Source organism: Thunnus thynnus, chromosome 12, assembly GCF_963924715.1.
Source record: "Thunnus thynnus chromosome 12, fThuThy2.1, whole genome shotgun sequence".
Lineage (NCBI taxonomy): Eukaryota > Metazoa > Chordata > Actinopteri > Scombriformes > Scombridae > Thunnus > Thunnus thynnus.
In genome coordinates, this window is record NC_089528.1 from 16,004,278 (window position 1) to 16,025,143 (window position 20,866).

At 39.9% G+C, this 20,866-nt stretch overlaps 1 protein-coding gene across 4 annotated transcripts in view; it reads right to left on the reverse strand.

Moving 5' to 3' along the window:
• Window positions 1–16,491, reverse strand: part of kif1ab (kinesin family member 1Ab) — a 28,656-nt gene extending 12,165 nt beyond the window's left edge. For 2 of the 4 annotated variants that reach the window (XM_067605830.1, XM_067605829.1), the window contains exons 1-31: window positions 16,028–16,491; window positions 14,683–14,859; window positions 12,130–12,203; window positions 11,660–11,839; window positions 11,399–11,467; window positions 11,039–11,217; window positions 10,778–10,889; window positions 10,419–10,496; window positions 10,216–10,281; window positions 10,109–10,126; window positions 9,928–10,006; window positions 9,754–9,832; window positions 9,367–9,509; window positions 9,142–9,180; window positions 7,886–8,016; window positions 7,652–7,731; window positions 6,960–7,035; window positions 6,748–6,827; window positions 6,541–6,647; window positions 6,304–6,387; window positions 5,845–6,025; window positions 5,601–5,673; window positions 5,389–5,479; window positions 3,485–3,633; window positions 2,573–2,751; window positions 1,663–1,800; window positions 1,416–1,534; window positions 1,203–1,288; window positions 829–964; window positions 516–699; window positions 75–165 (exon numbers count right to left, since the gene is read on the reverse strand). In XM_067605830.1, coding sequence (XP_067461931.1) covers window positions 75–165; window positions 516–699; window positions 829–964; window positions 1,203–1,288; window positions 1,416–1,534; window positions 1,663–1,800; window positions 2,573–2,751; window positions 3,485–3,633; window positions 5,389–5,479; window positions 5,601–5,673; window positions 5,845–6,025; window positions 6,304–6,387; window positions 6,541–6,647; window positions 6,748–6,827; window positions 6,960–7,035; window positions 7,652–7,731; window positions 7,886–8,016; window positions 9,142–9,180; window positions 9,367–9,509; window positions 9,754–9,832; window positions 9,928–10,006; window positions 10,109–10,126; window positions 10,216–10,281; window positions 10,419–10,496; window positions 10,778–10,889; window positions 11,039–11,217; window positions 11,399–11,467; window positions 11,660–11,839; window positions 12,130–12,203; window positions 14,683–14,788 — 3,207 coding nt within the window. In that variant the 5' untranslated portion in view covers window positions 14,789–14,859; window positions 16,028–16,491. The remainder of the gene's footprint in view (window positions 1–74; window positions 166–515; window positions 700–828; window positions 965–1,202; window positions 1,289–1,415; window positions 1,535–1,662; window positions 1,801–2,572; window positions 2,752–3,484; window positions 3,634–5,388; window positions 5,480–5,600; window positions 5,674–5,844; window positions 6,026–6,303; window positions 6,388–6,540; window positions 6,648–6,747; window positions 6,828–6,959; window positions 7,036–7,651; window positions 7,732–7,885; window positions 8,017–9,141; window positions 9,181–9,366; window positions 9,510–9,753; window positions 9,833–9,927; window positions 10,007–10,108; window positions 10,127–10,215; window positions 10,282–10,418; window positions 10,497–10,777; window positions 10,890–11,038; window positions 11,218–11,398; window positions 11,468–11,659; window positions 11,840–12,129; window positions 12,204–14,682; window positions 14,860–16,027) is intronic. The other 2 variants (XM_067605831.1, XM_067605832.1) reach the window with 2 other exon arrangements.
• Between the last annotated feature and the right edge of the window lie 4,375 nt (window positions 16,492–20,866).

Sequence of the window (20,866 nt, forward strand, 5' to 3'; positions counted from 1 at the left end):
TGGTAACAGATGTGTATGTAGAAATCAGTCATATTAATTGATAAATCGGACTGAATGTGTTGTTCAATTCTTACATTTTGTACATGGTAGAAGCCCAGCGGTGGTCCTCTGCCGGTGTTCTTCAGAGGCTCAGTGGAGAAAGCTTCATCATGGCGGTGGATGAAGCTGAAAAAAAAAAGCACTTTATGTCACCTGAAAACCTCAAGGTGACCAAATCACAAACATTTAAGATCAGTAAACATCTGAATACTGAAAATATAAATGTAGTTTGTAATTTTATTGCAGTCATTAAACTGTAAACTAGTGAGGACTCTTTCTGGTGTATAATGTGTCAAGATTATGGGGTTTTTTGCCTTCATTAGATTGTTCACAGCATAGAGCGACATTGGTGAAAAAGACAGGGATGAAACCGACAGCATTTATGGCGTATACTGCACATTAATACTGAACAGACGGGATCAGTGTGTCAGACTGTGGTCAAGACACGCAGTGCTCCAGTGTTGCTGCTCACTCACTTGAACTGGCAGAAGATGTCGGCGTACTCGGCTGAGATGCTGGAGGCCTGTAAGACGGTGACTCTGAAGGTGAAGGTGCTGCCAATCTTCAGGTGGGACAGAGCCTTCTCTGGAGAGAGGTCCAGAGGAAGATCCAGACCCAGACCTAAACTCTTCACTGGGCTCTGGGGAGGCTCCTGAGTGGCTACACAGGACAGAGGACGTTTTTTTAGATGATTTCTTATGAAATTAAGACTTAATTTGAAGTGGCTTTGCATAGAGGGACAGATCATAAAGAATTTTAACACATAGTATAATTCCCGGTCCCCCTCACCTTCACAGGTGTTGTTGTTGACTTCATCTGCAGAGATTCCTATCTCCGTGTTCTGTCCTTCTCCCTCAACAATTCGCAGCTCCTCCTGGGAGGTGTTGGAGTGGGGGAGACCACCAGGACACGTCTCGGTCTGGAACTAGACATGAAATCAAGAGCTTAACCCTGCATTAACATTCAAGTGAAGGAAAAAGTTGCATCTAAGTTATGTATATAATGTAGAACCAAGTCACAAGTCCTTCTAAAAGATCAAATTCATATTCTGACTGTCATCTTTTTACCTCTGCAATTGTGTTTCAATGACAATTTACATTATCTGTAACTTCCATGAAGAAAGCAGTCAGAAAACACCAAAACAAATCACTATCTATGAGCACCTTCTCAAACTGTTTGTCTTCAAATGAGATCTTGGCAGTGCCTGACTGCCTCACACCAGAACCATAATCAGGGGCCTCCTCATCAGCTGAAGAGAGACAAAACAGAGAACGAGATGTTGTCATCAATCATTTTCAAATACAAAACAACCTCTTTTCAGAAAAGACATTCTTGAACAAACACTACAATGTTTTTAATTTTATTTTTAACCTCACCTGAGATGGCCTGCACAGCCACCCTGAGGAAGCCCTTCACCTCTCCCTTCTCACTGACGATGGCCACGCGATGTACCAGGGGCACCGGGTACAGCAGGTTACTCAGGTACACAAAAGCCCTGAGGAGAAGGAGGGAGGGGAGAGATGAGGCTTTTTCACTTTAACTAAGCCTTTATTGAGCAATAAAAGAGCAGGATTCAAATCAATTTTGGCTGCAGGAGGGGAAAAGTGTCTGCTGGTGACCGACCTGCCGACCAGACGGAACCAGGGGAAGCGGTCGTAGAAGGGGTCGCCTCCGGTCAGGGCGTGGTCGCAGTCCTCCACAGCGCTGCTGGGGAGCTCAGCAGCGCGGTCATACATTTCTCTCATCAGGTCCAGCCTCTGCCTGCAGGGGGCAGTATAAAAAGAACAAACATCCTGAGGGCCTGCTTGAGCAGTATTTGCACAGAACAAAACAGGAGACAAAGGCAGAGCTGAAATAAAAAACAAGTTAGTAGTAGTAGCTACAAGAATATATTAAAAGAATTAAAATAAAAGTATCTGGTAGTAGACAGAAAGGTTGCTGTGGGGTGTGAAGGACAAACAGGAGCATGCTTTCATGGATTATTTTTAATCTGTATATAAACAGGACAAAATGAATTGTAGTATTTCTGTAAAGCTTTGTGGATTATATATTTTTTTCCAGGCTGGATTACAAGCTGAAGTTAACATATTCATATTACTTTTTTGTCTGACCAACAGTCAAAAACCCAAATATGTTGAGTTTACTATCATGGAAAACTAGAAACATTAGGAGACATTTGAGAAGCTGGTACCAGCGAATTTTTGGCATTTTTGCTTAAACGATTACTCAATTAATTTTCTGCCAATCATCTTATCATTTCAGCTCTAAAATACCACCATGTATAGTAAGGGTCAATAGGGGCCCAATAACAAACTTTTGCCCCGGGGCCCTATAGGAGTTTAGTCTGGCTATGTTTATTTTGCAAGTACTGTATCTATATTTGTACTTTTTATCTTATAGGTATCAATATTTTATAACCAGCAATGTATGATAAGAATATGAGATATGAAATGTTTTTATGGACAAACAACTAGAACCTTGACAATCAGCTTTAATCCACAAATCCACTTTCTTAATGACAAAACCAAAGTACCTGAGTTTCTCCAGAGTCCAGTAATGTGTGGCTCCGTTCTTTTGATCCTGTACTTCGACAGCTACGATGGTCCGAGGGAAAGGTCGTCTTTCCCTCTCTTTGGCCACGCTGGGAGGCAGCAGATCAGGAGGCAGTGGAGAGTACAGAGTGTCTGTCAACAGGACAAACTGGAACTGTACCTGTGGATGAAAACAACTCAAAACATCAGTAAGTGCTTGTTTAATGTCCCACTGTATCATATCTGCAATATCAAGTTAGGATTCTACTATTCTTAATTATTATTAATTATTATTTTAACAACAGCAGTAACATGTTGTTTGGAAATCTTTAGAATACATCTGACAGCATGCGAAAATTAATTCCTAATCCTTCAAAGAAGTGGCCTGATATAGTATTACTAGTCAAAATAAGTATTAACAGTCAAAATAATATCTCATCATATTTATATCCCTATTTACTAACTGGACTACACTCGATATAGAGCACTGTGCATTAGACTGCGATGACTCACGGAAATAAACCACTGTGGTGAGTCTAGACAATCAATGACTTTTCCAGAGACTTGCACTGATGCAAATCCAATTAAATTCACAACGGTCGACAGCTACCAGCAGACACTTCATATTCTGCACTCTGCTTCCAGTCTAGACTGAAGAGCAAAAACTCTTTATGAACTGGCATCACATTTAAATAAATTTGACTTTAAAAATTATTACTCTTAACTAGTGCAATGATTTTAGAGTGGGCTGACGCTGAGGTAAAACAAGCCAGATTTTAGTCAGTCAAATGAGCAAAGTGCATTGAACTAGATCTAGATTTAGTTAAAAAAATGTGTCTTCTGTTTCTTTTAATTAAGTCTAAAAGGAGATAAAAATCTGTTAGAAATGCATTCATATTTTTATGTTTTCCCACCTTCTTCTTCAGCTCCACACTGATAGCATTGGCCTCCTTGAGGAAGATGGCGTTGCCCCAAAGCAGATCCCTGAGCGAGGTGAACTGGTAGAAACGCCATTTTCTGAAAGCCCACAGAGCCAGCTCGGTCTCTCGCTTGGTCCACGGCACTGACAGGCAGGACAGACGATGTGTGAATAAAACATGATCAAATAAAGCTGTTAAGTGGAAGTCAATATCGACTTAAAGGATAAGTTCACAATTTTTCAAGTTTGTCTTAAAACAACAGTCAGGTTTCCATATAACAGTTAAAACAGGTGCAAAACAGGAGGTGCAATTGGTGGAGGTGGAGTGGGGGGGGGGGGGGGTAGAGGAGGATGGGTGCCTGCTGTCCTCCGCAGGGCGGGATCTCTTACTTTGGACTCAATGTATTTCATTTTTTTTCATGCTAATCTGTGATTGGCCATGACACATAAAATGACGCTCCAAGGGAGGCTGTCCTCCCTTACCAATCAACAACCAGAATGCAATATTGACATTGAGACATTGAGTTGGTCCAATGATAGTTTCCAGATTTCATCTTCAATTCTCTCCACTGTAAGGCAGAGTAGCAGCAGTAGATAGCTCCTTGTGTTAGCCAATGCAACAGCTGGCTTGTTGTAGCAGCCTGAAGGACTCTTTATACATCCATGGAAGGACTGTTAAGGACTGTTGTTAAGCTAATGGGAGAAATTATCTGGATTGTGCGGTGCAGCAGCAGCAGGACGCTGCCGGGGAGGCTGGAGAGAGACGCAACCGGAGAAACAACCAGGAGAGTTAGCTTGTTTGTCATTGTTGTTAATGATATCAGACTGTTAACTAACAAACAAGATGACCAACAGTCACAAATGGACGTTATGACATGAATACTTCATCTCCATGAAAGAAAGAAGAAGATGTCAGATAACATGATCTCTTTGATGATGGTCTCTTTGATCGCTAATTTAATCTCTGATGGTTAAATGTCTCTCTGTGTGGCTGTTGTGTGAATTTCCCCCCTTTTTTTCGCTGATCCTAGTAATGATCTGATCCGTGACTCAAATCCATAATACGATCTGAAACCGTGAGTTTTGTGTTCATCTTAACACCCCTAGTGTTAACATGTCAGCTTTGTAGACTGTATTTTGTATGTCGTGCACATAGATCAGAGTGTGTAAGTCATGTATTTGATACATGCATTAATACTTTCTGATGTGAACCTACACTTTTATATCTGTGAATGTTTTTAGTGTTCAATCTTTCTAGTATTCAGCACTGATCTGAAAATATATAGGAAACACGTGTAAATCATGTGATATGTTGTCTGTTTTTGACAAGAACATAAATTTGTTGTCACAATAGAACAATACTATAAATTTGAATTTCACTTTGTTGGTAAAATGACACATTTGAACCACTCCATGGCTAAAATGAGCACTTTTTTGTTTAGAGACATTATGTATATGCTAAATGTCTTTAAAGAAGCAGCCTTTTCACCACTCAAGCAAATTGTTTTATTGGCATATAAAATTGCCCCCCACCCCTCCGATTTCATCAGGTGGGACAATGATATAGTTTGATGCGGTTTGTTGTAAGATTCCATGTTGGTTATCCTCCTGTCCTCCCCATTTTTTTGAGTCACCAGCTGCCACTGCTTTAAAGAATATTGAATTAATTTGACCAATTTGGATGATGACAGCAAGAAAAACCTGTTTCAATGTTCATTTGGACTCCTGAAAGAAATGAAACCTAAAGTAAAGAAGATGTGTTTCAAGTGATCAGATCCCTCACTGGTCATAATCAGAAAAATAAATTGTATAATTGCGAATATAATCTAGTTGTAGCTTTGTTAAATACAAAAGATGAATGCTTGATAAGTCAGAAACAGTTAAATGTCACAGTATCACCTTCCTCTTCAGGTTCCTCTTCCTCCTCAGGTGACTCCAGATACCGAGAATCCACCTGTTTCTGAAGAGCCTCCAGTTTACTCTCATAGTCCTTAAAGAAAACATATAATCCAGATCAGGATTAGGGCACCTTTAATGGAACAATATATCAATGTCAAGACTGGAATGACATGTTTTTGAATCTGATGACATCAAATGGAGCGTTAACTCACCAGCCTCTGCTGTTCTAGCAGGTTACTGGCTTCTTCTCTTTCTTTGCGGTACTGATCCTCGAGCTCCTGAAGCCTGAAAGGGATTCAACAAGACTTAATCCTAGTCAGTAGCAACACATTATGCTAATAACAACAATAATGATACTAATTATAACAGTAATCTTCAAAACAGAGTCCAAACTACAAATAAAGTATTACAATAACATCGATCATCCTCATTATTTTTATGTCGTCAGTCACACACCTCTGCTCCATCTCTTGCTTCATGTCGATGCCTTGTTTCTCCAGCAGCTCTCTCTGTGCAAACGCCCAGTCGACGGGCTCCACCGGAGTCTCGGCGCACGGCGTCCTCTCCCGCTCCAGCCGAGCCTGCTCTGGGTCGTTGAAGCGAAACACGTGGCTCTTACCCATGATGATGCGGTTCCCTAAGAAAACATAAAAGTAAAAATGTCTTATCGTATCATGATGTTACACAGCCTTAAGGAGGACATAAAAGATGACATTAATTACAGATTACATCTTTATTATGATACATTTATGATTTAATTACTGACATTTTTTTATGTTTTCCAAGATGACTGAAATTCTTTGTTAGCATTTGCACTTGTTCCAACATTGTCATCTCCCAATACAGTTCTCTGTTTATTCTTCTAGGCACAATTGCTTTGTTTTCCACCTTTTTTTATAAAAGCTGCACACATACCAGACCGCAGGACGATGGGTGTAGTCACTTTCTTTCCGTTGACATACGTCTCTGACCCCTCACATGGCTCCAGGATGACACAGCCTGTTCCACAAAAGATTTATAAAACCGTTACAAATTAAATATATAATATAAACAGATGCTGGGTTTGATTTTTAATATATTTTAAACTTTAGTATATTTATTAAACATTTTAATTTCACATGCTAAGTCACAGAAAAAGCAGCCAGCTTTTACCTTCTCCCTGAGGACCTGTCGTGCTGCTGAAGGTGCAGTGTTCATCTTTGATAAAATGGCCGCTGAGAACAATGTCTTGGCGAGTCTTGGCATTTTCACGGCCAACCCTGACAGAAGATAAGGTAATCAAATTGAGACAAATCCCTTGAAACACAGACACACAGTATCTGAAGTGAATCTTAAAACTGAACACTTTGAAAAACTTACTTGGTGAGGCCATCTTTGATGTAATACAGCAGACACTCTGACATCAGCGGGTCCTCGTTCAGGTTCACAAGATGAGGAGTCTAAAAGGGCAAATTATGACAAACATGGCTGAGTATTTGTGTCAGTTTGGAGAGCTGTCAAGTAAGTGTTGTACGTCTTTTATTGAGGTGTTTGAATGGTTTAAGTACGTGCAACAGCAATCAGCATCTTACCTTTTTCGGGGAGAAGACACCAACGGTGCCTCCATCTTCTCTCATGGCAACACCCATCTCAGCCAGCAGGGCCTCTCTGCAGAAACAGTCACACAGTTAGCATCATAACGTGTGTTCATACAGACAATATTAAGGTCAGAGCTGTAAAAAAGCAGGATTTGAAAAAAATGTGAAGTGAGATTGTTTTGACATCGCTAGCTTTTCCCTCATGGAATGATAACATAACACTGAATAGACTATTGATGGACTGCTAGTACTATGAAAAGTTACACGAATATGAACATGTACTGCATGTATCAACAGATAAGACATAGACTAATCTTTTCAGTCATTTCCAAAAAGAACACTGTCATGAAAATAATCCAGGTACAATGCACGGCAGGGTAGACAACTGAAGCCTTAAAATCTTCAAAGCAGTCCTGCAGTCCAACAATGTAATAAAACCTTATTACAAACTAAATTTATTGTAAGAGTCTAAGAGTCAAAAACAGTCCATTTGTCTTCATTTGGGTTGACTTACCCAAAAGTCAGGTTGTTAAATGGTTAAATATAATAATACACAATATAATAAAATAAGAACTCACCATCCCTATTGCTATGTACATGAGGAGGTTGCGAGAATGAGAGTAGAGGTCAAGTCTTACATCTAAATCTAAATGCTGTAAAACCATGCATGAATATTTTTGACCGACCTCTCCATACGAATCGCCTCAGTGCGTCGCAGCTTCTCTTCCCAGGTCTCATTGAGCTCTGCAATGATTTTCTCTGTTTCCTGTTGGTCAAAGACACTTTGCTCATTCTCTTACTTACAAGGACCGCTCCCACCACATTTAGCAACTTTTCATCCCCACTCACCTTTATTTTGTTTCACTAACATATCCAGAACTCGCCACAGTGAACATTTCACATCTCTACATCTCTCCTACCTTGAGCCTCTCAATGGCCTCTTCACTGGCTGGGCTGAAGATGCGATCATGGAGGTTGTTGATGGACCCGGCGCGGCTGGACAGGACCGAGAGCGAGGGGGAGGGGCTCATTCCCGTCATGGCATTGGTCACTGTGGAGAGATCACCCCCTTGATTGACAGCCTGGCGATTGTTCACAAAGTTCTTGTAATCGCACAGGTCTGCCAGAGAGAGAGGCGTCGTGTGGAAGAGAGCAAGAGAGAAAGAGGGGAGGAAGGACAGACGGAAGGTAGGAGCAGACGCCGGGTAATTGAGGAGAGACATCGGGGGATTGTGAGGTACACGCAGAGAAACGGATAAAAAAAGGAAACAAAATGGGGGAACGACAGGGAGGAGTACAAAAAAAGGAGAGAAAGCTCAAATAATGGATCAAAGAAGCAGAGCCATCGCAAACAGAGAGAAAAGAGCAACTTAAACAAAATGCCAAGGAGACGCTTTTTTTTTCTCAGACTACACAGACATACTCGACAAGCTCGCAAGCATGGTTATGAGAAAGTAAACTGAAAATATATACATCACTACAATGCATATAGACCAATTACAGGCTGAGGTTTTTTTTGATTTGGGGCATGTCCTCATGTCATGTCTGTGAGATGTTTAGCTTTTGGTTGCATGGCTCCTGGCAGTGCAGGCTACGTAGCTTCTGACTCAGCTTCAATTAACCCCACACACAGAGAACCAGGATGCAGAGAAAAGAGCTTCTCAGCAATCTAAAATGGCGTCCTCCCAGTCAGTCCTTTCTTCCATGATCACTAATAAAGCAAAGTAAAACATTGCATGCTTTATGCCAACCCTGGCTTTGAATCTTTTTGTGCAATACAGAACAGAAACAAAGAGTCGAGCAGAACAGATTCTTAACGAGTTGCAAGATTCCAAACAAATTTAAAACTGTGTTATAACAATGAAATTATTTGGATGTTAAGCTTTTGTAATTAAAAAAAGAGAGAAAACATGGAAACCAGAACTAATGGGAAGAAAAAGGAGGCCATTTTGCAGAATTCCTGAGAAGAAGTAATGGATTACAGCAACAACGTCATGATTTTAGTGTTGCTCTAAATAATTATAATTTATTTTCTATTTAATCTATGTTTTGTCTGACTTGACATATAGTCTCTTGGGGTTGTTAGACAGGTCTCTGGTGTGGTGCAGGAGGAAGGCCAGCTCAGGATTCATTTCTATTAGTTTGCAAAGCGCAGGCTTGCAAGAGTTATACACACATTTCAAACCAGTGATGACCGGGCCGGGGCAGCGATACGCTGATAGGACAGAGGAGAGAAAAGACTGTGTGTGAGAGACACCCACACTTCAAGTTTTACTATCATCCTCCTTCCCGAATGTACAGAGAGAAAAACAAACCTGTACAAAAGCAGGTCTCAATGCAGGTTTGTCTGTGTAATTGTGTGTTTGCTTTTATATATGAGCATCTTCTATGTTTCACTCACTCTCTATGATGTCTCCCAGGCCCTGAGCGTACAGCAGGTCTTTGAGGCGAGCCACCTCCTCTTTCAGCTCACGCACCAGGCGGTTGTTGGGGTCCTCGTTGATCACAGCGTTACAGCGGATCTGTTTGGCACGATCAGCGTACCTGGAGGGACGGAAGCCACGGAAGTTAAGAGACAATTGAAAGCAATCCTCTGTCTCTCCATACAGTGACAGATTAAAGACAAGACTGTAAACTCCACATCTGAGAAGAGAATAGTACAGAAACAATGTTGTATGCATTTGATAAGATGCCACACAGTCATTGCAAAGACTGGAAAGAGTCCACTGTGCCACATATTGCCCATTTTCCTCAATAATATGTAAATTAATGCAGACATTTTTCTCACCGGAGGGTACTGAGGGTTTCATCATAGTTAATGTCAGCAGGGCTGAGTGCAGCCACCATGGCCGTACGAGAGTTTCCTCCTAAAAACAGAAGATTAAACAATGCGTAAATTGTTGCAGAAAAGGACTTGATCTTGGTTTAAACAAAGGTTTATTATATTTCTTGTATTACAGACCTAAGTTCTCCCTCAGTAGCCAAGTCAGAACTGAATCTCTGTATGGAATGAAACTCTCCACCTTCTTCTTTTTCTTGTTCTGTACACAAAAATAATGAAAGTTATTTGCGAATCGCCTCAGAAACAATATTGAATTAATCCTATTTGCTGATTCAGATATGTGATAGATTGTTTTACGAACCTTGTTTGGTGCTGAGTCCTGTCAGGTTGAAAGAAAAATGCCGACATTTGTTATTTGAACAACAGGAAATAAGGATTGGCAGCAGTTTATTTTTGATGACAACTCACCAGTTCAGCTAGACCAGAAATAACTTTCCCCAGTGTGGTCAGAGATTTGTTGATGTTTGCTCCTTCCTGCATTACAAAGAAATAAACGTCAGTCATGTGAAGCATTGAAATATTCCTTAAAAAGAATCACTTTAAAAATATATTCCTCTCTCCCCTGTATGCAGAAATACCACAAACACTCAAAAACAACCGTCTCCGCTCACCTTCAGTCTGGTTCCTTTAGCTCCAGTTGAGTCGGCTCTTTCACTGCCAGCCAAGTCCACCAGACTGATCTTGCTGACCTGTGATAATACAGTATTTTCAAAAAAAAATTGCTCCGTATGAAAAATAATAAACACCCACCACAGCTAACACATTTCACCTGAAACTGCACTCGGAGGACTAGCGGTAAAGTGCTGGTTATCAATCAATACACCACAGATGGCCTCCACTCAGGTCATAAAAGCTGTAAAATCATTTCTGCCTCGTAACATCTCTCTTACAGCGGCGGCACTGCAACAAGGTTCAGTTTGGGGAAACTACTTTTCTTATTGATTTGTTGAGCTGAGTTTGGTGTCTGAACCTTTTCTGATGTGTTGTCCGTATCCGCATCATGTTTCTTCTGTGTGAAGATGATGTTAAAGACAGCATGGGAGCGGCTGCTGGTCTCGTTCATGTTGGTAGCAGCCACAGTCCTGAAAAAAAAAATTCTGCTTTAGGTGCACAATGCTGATCAAAAATATTATGTCCATCTATCATTATCTGCTCTATCCATCCATAATTTATAATCTATCTATTGATCATGAGAGGAGTCCGTCATTAACGTTCAGTCTCGCTCTGTTACCTGGCCTTGTTTCCAGAGTCCATCAGATCCTGGATGTCATTGTAGGATGTGACAGCTAGTTTGGACAAATCCTCGACGTAGGGTCCCATCAGAGGGTGCTCTCTGACACGTAGGTTCCCTTTGTTCTTGGGGTTCAGCAGGTCACGCACGCGCTCGCAGTAGATTTCCATGTAGCTCACCTGGAGGAGGGCAAGAGGCGATTATCTCATTTTTTAAAGATTATAAGTATCTTATATAATTTTTTTTTTTTTTTTATCAGTCCTAAAAGATTTTTAGAAGTTATTTGTTGGCCTTCTGTAATATCTGTTCACTGCAGCACCATCTGCTAGAGAAAGACTGCCAATGTAATGTTTCACTCACCTCCACAGAATAAGACATGCTGTTATCAATATTGCTGTCACTGATCTTGGTGAAAAGGTCCTCACAAAGCTAGAAAACATAAAAACAGATTGTTGTGGTCAAAATGTATTTGGATTACACTAAAATGCAAAATCTTTTGTCTTAGTTTATAGATATCTATTTTCTATAACTTCACTGTCTAGTTTATTGTATTCATTGATGAGTTCAATTGCTTTTAAAGTCATGTGTTTGGTTGTCAGTTGACACTCTATCCTATATTACCAGAGGTATGATCCCTTGCTGGTCCTTCTCCTGTCGTCCCATCATGGTGTAGCTTTTGCCTGCTCCTGTCTGTCCGTATGCAAATATGCACACATTGTAGCCTTCAAAGGCATGAAGCAGCATCTCCTCGCCGATGTCCTTGTACACCTGCATCTGGGTCGCATAGTTGATGTCCTCAGGCTGCAGATATGGAGGGAACGGAGTGGAAGTACACAAAAAAAAAAAGTTGGGAGAGACAGAAAGTCATCATTTTTAAATAATTTAACTGAAATAAACTGACCCAAAAAAAAGTTTGGACATCAAAAACACATTGGGTGCTCAAGCAAACACATTTTTACACCATGTAGTTGAATAAAAACAAATCAGATCAGCATTTCTCCTCAATTATGGTTGAGAATTACTAACCTGACTAATAGTACATGTATTTAGTTGCTAAAAGCATAAAAACTGAATGATGCAGTGAAACTCACCGTGGTGTGTGACCAGTACGAAAAGTCAAAGTTGAAACTCTTGTTTTCTTTCGGCTGTTTGGGGTTCAGGATTGCTAAAACAGAGAAAAACAGATAAGTGCAAGTTAGAGGCATCAAAATGAAAACATTCACACTCAGACACTCTAATGTACATGATTTGATTCTAGTTTCCTCACTGTTAGCTCTCCATTAGGTGGAGGATGCCAAAGAGTGAAAATGTGAAAACATCTTTCAACACAAACAGGCTCTCTCACACAATTTGTCTCCTCACTCCTCGACCAAGCCATTACCATGTCCTAACACACACACACACACACACACACACACACACACACACACACACACACACACACGTATGCACACACACACACACACATCCAATTTAAATGACCACATTTTAAAAAAAATGTTCCATCATGATCGGTTCAATCCAGCTGTGTCTTGTCATCTTGATTATCTAAAATTATTTTATGTGATTATTTCTAAAGAACTTATCCACAAAGTTCAGGCATCCTGGTGGACAAGTGGTCAAGATACAAACATATCTATAATCAGTATGACTAAACTAAAGCCTGTCCTACAGCTCAGTTTGTTTGTCGGTATCTATAAAGCAATGTACCACCATAAAAATGGTACAAAACTTCATCAACACAGAGAGAGGACAGACTATATTACAGTTAGTATCAATAGCAGCAATTTTAAATGCACCACTCATCCTTTTTAAAGAGAGGAGGGTGTAGCGCATGTGGAAAATGAAACAAGAACTGAGCATTAGCAGTCGCTTTTAGCTGTAAATTGAATCCACTGCATCTCCTCCTGTGGAAAAGTTCAACATAGCAGCAGCAACGTCCTGCTGATGTTTCTGGAAAGCCTGACAGAACAGGCACTCAAGCTGAACAACACAGTGTGACCATAATGCAGAAAAATATCTGAAGACAATCAGCATTGGAGGCTGTGAGCGCTCACATTCAGAGTCAATGAAGGTAATGAGTTGAAATAATGAAAGTTTGCATCTTTGGCTCTAATGAGATCATTAAAAACACCAACAGGCACAACGGGCTGAAATACTCGTCCCTTTCTCCTTCACTTGTATCAGCTGACTCTGTGTCTGGGTTCAACCAGAACAAGGAGGCCTTGTTGGTCCCTGCAGCTCCTATGATGAGAGAACAGAGCTGCAGCGGTCGCTACATCCTACACACACTGACAGGCTTCAGTCGCCAGGCTTGACTGAAGCTTTTGTTTCATTCCTTAGCTGCCAAGATGCTGCGTGCCTCCCTGCCCACTCTCTGGTTGCTGGAGGGCAAAGCTGCCTGAGAGACAAATAGCTGAGGCGAAATGCTAAACTTGCCTCAATGTAGGTCACAGGAATATGATCAAACCTGCATCAGAACAGCTTTTCACCTCTGTGTTTCACACTCTAAAATCATGAGTCATAAACAGGTCGACCATACATACAGCCCCCGCCTCATACACAACCTTACAGTCGTGTATCAATTATTTATATGAACATGTTGTGATTCAGGTTAGCAGACTGAAAAATCACCTCACTGGAGAACTCGTCAACAATTGTCATTTTCAGAATCTATTACAGATCAATTTAAGTTTAAGAATCGACAACAGAAAAAATCCCAATCATCTTTTTTATAATCCGAATGATAAAATGGTTTCTGTTATCTGTTTCCAATAATCAATAATCCCTTATTGGGAGTAAAGACAAAGAATCGTATCACTGCAATCCTTAAAAAAGGAAGCAACACATAACTGCAGTATTTTACACATTATATACAGTATGTATGGTTCATTGCATGTTTACATGTATCATATCACATTTCCTGATTCAGTCATCCAAATGTGCATTTTATTTTAAGTCTCTTTGTTTATATTTTTCTGTGATTTTAGTGTCTTTCAAATTACTCTTAAGGTATAAGGTTTTGCTGCTTTCAGTCCATTTTGGTCCAGCATCACTGGGTCAATGTCTTCTTTGATACGACCACTAGGGGCAGCAAACTTAAAAATGTTCAAATACTAGATATTGTGGTTTTAAATGAAATAGGAGAAATATTAAATATATTTACTGAAATTTTATCACAATAATAATAATACAGTTTATGTATATAGCACCTTTGTAACCACTGTTACAAAGTGCTTTACACCCAGCAAACAACAAAAAGCAGAGATACACAAATAAAAAGGCAGAAACTTGTCAAGCAGACGGCAAGCATAAAAGACATAAAAATAATTTTTAAAAAAAATACATTTTAAGAAGTGATTTAAAAGAAGAAAATGATTTGGTTAGTTTGAGCTCCTCAGGCAGACCATTTCAGAGTTTAGGTGCCATGACAGCAAAGGAACAATCAATGTGCACCTCTTTTGCTCCCATTACAGCTGGTCAAAATGTGCAAAGCAGGATCCACATAATCTCTCAACACAATATGTAACATTTATTCACATCTTCATCCATCAATTAATTTATCTCTTACAGCCGTACCATCAGAAAACAGCAGTCCAATCAAGTCAAATCATTTCTGAGGAAACATCTGGATTCATACTCACTTGTGGTGTTTCCTGACATCTGAATGATGCATTTGCTATCCTTCGCCATCTCTCTGGAGTTGAAGGGTCGGACCCTCACTGCCACTTTCACTGAAGCCCCCGCCATGTTACAGGTGGGTGTGGGAGCAAGCGAAGGAGCTGAAGATCTGCGTGGCTACACAGACACACGTCTGGCACCTGCACAGGTAGATGATGAGAAGGATTTAATACAGGACAGGCCTGACAGATGTTTTTGTTTTGCAGTGTATATGAAGCACCTTATCATTACATCTTAATGCCATATATAGAATAAGGCTGAATATCTATACAATATCAAATTAACAGTGATAATTTCAGTTATGAATGGCTTGTTGTTGCTAAATATTTAAAACAGGGCCTTGAGGGGCTCAAACAGCTGACCCATTCTCCATTTTCAGGCCCAATAATCACAGTCAGTTTGGCTTCAGGCAAAGACTCGCAGCTCCTGAATCTCGCTGAGTAAATGATGGACCATCTCTTGGCAGGAAGATCATCAGCATTCCTGTTATTATACAGTAAAATGGCTGCTTACTCTTTGCTGAGGCCTTGTGATAAACTGCATCTCCTCACTGCTTCACACCAAAACAAAAAAACACATTCCTGCTTATAGGCTACTTCAATTTTTTGCTGTGCTGTTGTTGTTGCTGCTTTTTTAGAATAATTTGCTGGTTTTGTTGGTATCTGTTTAGTTGTCTTCTATCTTTTTTCTGTGTTAATGATCATGCATGATGATTTTATAACGGTATGTTTGCTTCAGCACTGCGCAGCGCACATAACATCCATCTTCCCAACCTCAGCCGATGAAAAACACAATTCCTCTTGAACATCTTTATTAAAACTTATTCTCTACCAAGAATAAATGAGGCAAGGACACAAATCTGACATGACATCTGCGGTAAAGACTGTTAATATTTATATCCTAAGCCATGTAAATATTGTCTCCTCCATCTTCCTTTGCCTGCCGCACCTCAAAAACAGGCCGCGTAAACATGTACGGCACAGAAATCAAATCACCAAACACTGCGTCAGAAAGGAGGTCAGCACACATCATAAAAGCTTTAATTGCATTTAGGGCTTTTATCTAATTGATCTGGGGGGACCGGGGGTGTAAATTTCTCGAAAGATGGATGGACAATTATTGACAGCAGAGACATCAAACATTAAAAGCCCCTGACGCATCGTCCGTATTTACCTGTCTAACATGTACAAAAGGCCTGAAAATCACAAACACAGACACAGACTGTCCTCCTCGAGGCGTGACACCCTTTGGCACCGATGCTGTGCCGTGAAAAACATCTCATCACGGAGCGGAGGAGCCGTATCTTACCTCAGCAGCTCAGACGCGACGACCGCAGAGGGTGAATCCTCTGCCCATTCACAACAGCGCCAGGATCCTCTCCGGTGCCTCCTTCTCGATTCTCCTTAGCAGCCTGTATGTTTTTTTGCCTTTCTCTGTCTTTGGTCAGCCTACAACATCCCCTCTTTGGGCGCATCCATACATGGAGAATCCGCCGGGGGAAGTCGAGAGGTGAGTCTGCCTGCGCTGGAGCTTTGAAACGCAGCGGTGCGTCAATGAGAGGAGAGTGGGAGACAGCAGGAGGGAGGAGCACCGGGAAAGATGTATAAACAGGAGGATGGGTGCGGGATGCTCCAGCGGCCCGCCGTCAGTCCGTCCGCCCGCCAGTCGGTCAGTCTGAAAATAGGGGAAATGGCGGTGCTGCTGTGCCAGGGATGCTGGGAGGCGGTGATGACATCAGCATCAGCATCATCAGCAGCGGCAGGCAGCCATGAGGCAGAGCGATGCAGTACAGAGAGGCACAGCACAGAGGAGGAGGGGGGGGGGGGGGGGGCAACAGGGGTATGTAATAGGCCTCAGACAGACAAATCATGGGTGATAATAACAGACTAGAGTAAGACATAAAGAGACCAGAAATGTGAGAGTCAGGAACCTGAGAGACAGTTGTGTTATTATTTCTTTCTCTATGAATTATGCTTAAATTGTGACTCTTGCTTTGTCAACATTACACTCAAGAAATGGCCATGCAATAAAGCAAATATGAATTTGAAAATTAAAAAGAGAAAGAGAGAGACCCATCACACCATAGTCACATGTTAATTGTTGGTTACATTAACTAATCTGCTTTTCTTAAGGGACAAACTCAAGATATATACAACTCACTTCTTTACAGCTAACTGAGTCTTTTGACTGTAGTTATGGAGGTCCATGATTTCCAATAATTTCTGGTGAAGTGTCCTGTAAAGAACTGTGTACAAATGTTGGGAAGACAGGAATCTCCCTAAAAGAAAAGCTTTACATAAACCCAAATAATTACTCACTCATTGTTCGTTTCATTAATGGTGACTCTGACTGTGGACAAATTTCACAATTTTGCATGTTCACCTGACTGCACACGGACTAACAGGCTCTAGGTTAAACCAGCATATATAACTGGAAGTGTACTGACTGAGCACTCAAGTACCAAATTACATACAGTAGGTGTCTCCAGGAAATGTCTTGGAAATTATAAGGAAGAGTTTCGTAAATTACAGATGTGTAAAGTGAGGCGGTATCCTGATGTGTGACTGTAGAGAGAAAAACAACTGACACAGTTAAAGTTAAATCACACAATCATGATTCCAGTTAGTTCATTATTTTCTACTATTAAAAACATTAAGGTTTGGTGGTTTCATCACTCTGCTGCTCCGATTTACTGTTCAGTCTCCCTTTATCAAAATGTACTTCACTGTGCAGAATCATATATGTTCAGAGTTTGACACTTGATGGCTGGTACATTTAATGTGATAAGGATTGGATATCATTTTAAGAATTTTGAACACCTAAATTATTTTTTTCTATTTAAAAAAAACACATCAAGCACAAATTATTTCAAGCGAGAGTATTTTTACACATCTTAAAACATGTCTGGAGGAGATCTTAAAATAAAAATCCACTACAAACTAAAAAAAAAATGTGGATGCTTATTTAAGAATTTGTTTTCCTTTAGAGAATTATAATCATAACCCAACATCTTAATCCTCCAAATAGAGCAACCATGTCTAAAGCATCTATAGTGACCACATGGGGAAACATTACTAGTGGTTAAACAGTTACTAATTAGTATGAGGAACTTTAGAGAATGAACTGCCATGATTGGAGTAAAAAATTTCTCTCCAAACTTGGTTCATATATAATAGATCATGGCCCAATCAGCCTTTTCCAAAACAGACTTTTTGACTTGTCATAGTGGCAAAAACACAGGTGTTATTAATAAAATATTAACGATGTTAACCATGAAAGTCATAACAGGGTGGCAGTGAGCCATCATGCACAACACCAAGATGCTGAAACTAAGGCAGCTAAATGCTGTTCAGCCATAATTAATTTTTATTTATTTTATTTGCACCAGTGTTTTTATTATTGTGACAAAATGTCTTCAGTGAAAAAGAACCTCAACCACTTTCATCTTAATTTCTATTTCAGAATTTCACATATAAAATGTTCAATTTTGTATGAAATATGTCTGCTATATTAGATACTCAAATTTTCTTTCAAAAAATATATATAATTCTGTCATTTAAACTAGGATAAGATTGAGTGAACCTGGCCTATATCTATTTTTTCTGGTTTAAATGTCCATATGGCACCACAGTTGTTTGTTTTATGACTCCCCCTGAGGAGGAGCTTGTATGTACATCCGTCTCTCTCTCTTTTCCCTCCCCAGCTCCTCCTCCTGCTCTGTTTGGGCAGATTTGGAGTGTTCTGTCCAGTGCAAAGGCCAGTGAGAAGGTAAAACCAAGTCTCATTTATTTACCAGAGGTGTAATTATTTACCAAGCCAGACCAAGAGCAGGGCACCTTCTTCTGATCCTGATCTGATGACACAACAGTTTTTAAAGAAGCCAAAAGTATGAAATTCTCCACAATTACTAACAACAAGCAAAGAATAAACCTGACTTTTTCAGATTGAAAGAGAGGAAAAGCTTTTGTTTTCTAATCAGATTGTAAGAACATTAAAAATATCTGTAACATCACAGTAAAAATTTTGTGTAAATATTGACTGGAATTTGGAGTTTGGAGTTATTTTATGTTTGGTGCCATTATGACTCCTTTCAATCTTTAACATTTGTAAAAACACAGTTGCAATGATTTCTTCTACTTAATAACTTACATTCAAAAGGACAACTGGCTGACATTGATATTTATGATGTTGTGGTTGCAAAATACTTGGACGAAAACTGTCGTGTAAGGTCCATTTCACCCTGAACATAAAATGTAAGGAAACATCAAACTTTTGCATATTTCTTTTTACAGTAATCATAACACAATTATGCTCAGAACTCATTACTGACAGCAAACTAAACTTGCGAATGCTTCCCTCTTACCAGAATGTTTTGTTTTGGGAATTACAAGCCACTACGATTCTTACATAACTGTTATCATGGCCTCTCTCCCTCTTGGCATGGACACACTTGGCACTAAAATGAACCTGGAGTGATCCGGTCACAGCAGAACAGCTGAAAATACAGACGTGAATGATGTGAAGCGCCCAAAACTGAACTGAACTGGGACACATTTAGATTTCATTCACAGGGTGTCAGAGAAGGACCACATAGTCTGAGTTCAGGATCATATTGTCAACTTTGTAGTGTTCTTTTATTATTGTAACAAATAAAAAACATTTGTATGGGAGCATGTGTCACTGTTGCTAGACCTTTGGGAGGGTAGTTACAGTTCTTTGAACTCTGGTGACTTTGTCAATAACACCAAAACAATGAAAGAGCTCATGTCAAACAACATGAACAAGATTTTGAGTTCCTATATATGTATATGTATACAGTTGAGCTCATAAGTTTACATATCCTGGCAGAATTTGTAAGATGTGTACCATTCTTTAAAGAAAACATGAGTGATCAGGCAAAACACGTCTTTTATTTTTAATGGGATTCAAATTAAATTATAAGGCATCACAGAATAGCACAATCATTAAACAAAACATAGCAATAAAGAAAATAATGAAATGGTCCCCATTCAAAAGTTCTTAATACTGTGTATTGCCCCCTTTAGCATCAATGATGGCTTGCAATCTTTTGTGATATTTGTGGATGAGACCCTTTATTTTCTCAGTTGGTAAAGCTGCCCATTCTTCTTGGCAAAAAGCCTCCAGGTCCCGTAAATTCTTGGGCTGTTTTATATGAACTGCATGTTTGAGATCTCCCCAAAGTGGCTCAATGATATTGAGGTCAGGAGACTGTGATGGCCACTCCAGAACCTTCACTTTTTTTTGATATAGCCACTGAAGGATCAACTTGGCCTTGTGTTTTGGATCATTGTCATGTTGGAAAGTCCAAGTGCGTCCCATGCGCAGCTCCCAGGCTGATGAATGCAAATTGTCCTCCAATATGTTGTGATAACATGCTGCATTCATCTTGTCATCAATTTTGGCTAAATTCCCTGTGCTGCTGTAGCTCACACACCCCTAAAACATCAGAGATCTACCTTCATGCTTCACAGTAGGGACAGAGTACTTTTCGTCCTTGTCTAATAGTCCTTGTTGACTCCTCCCCAAACATAACATTTATGGTTGTGACCATAAAGTTCAATTTTGGTCTCAACACCCCAAATGACTTTGTTCCAGACGTTTTGTGGTTTGTCTAGGTGTTTGGCATATTGTATTTGTATTTGGCATATTTTTACTGGCAACTCGACCTTGCAGCCCATTTTTGTTCAAGTACCTCCTTATTGTGCATCTTGAAACAGACACACCATGTTTTTGCAGAGAAGCCTGTATTTCAGCTGAAATTGGTCTACCTAACCATGGCTTGGTATCAACAGAACCCCTACTTTTCCACTTCGTTATGAGAGTTTGAACACTACTGACTGGCATTTTTAAAACCTTTTTATATCCTTTTCCTGATTTATAAAGTTCAACTACCTTTTCTCGCAGGTCCTTTGACAGTTCTTTTGCTTTCCCCATGACTCAGTATCCAACAAATAATAATAATATTGTAATAATATATAATATAATATATAATATTTCATAAATTCTGCCAGGGTATGTAAACTTAAGAGCACAACTCTGTATATATATAACAACCACTGTAATTCTCTATTTTAATTGTGAATACATGTGGATTTTTGTTCTGTTTTGTCTAAATTCACACTTTCC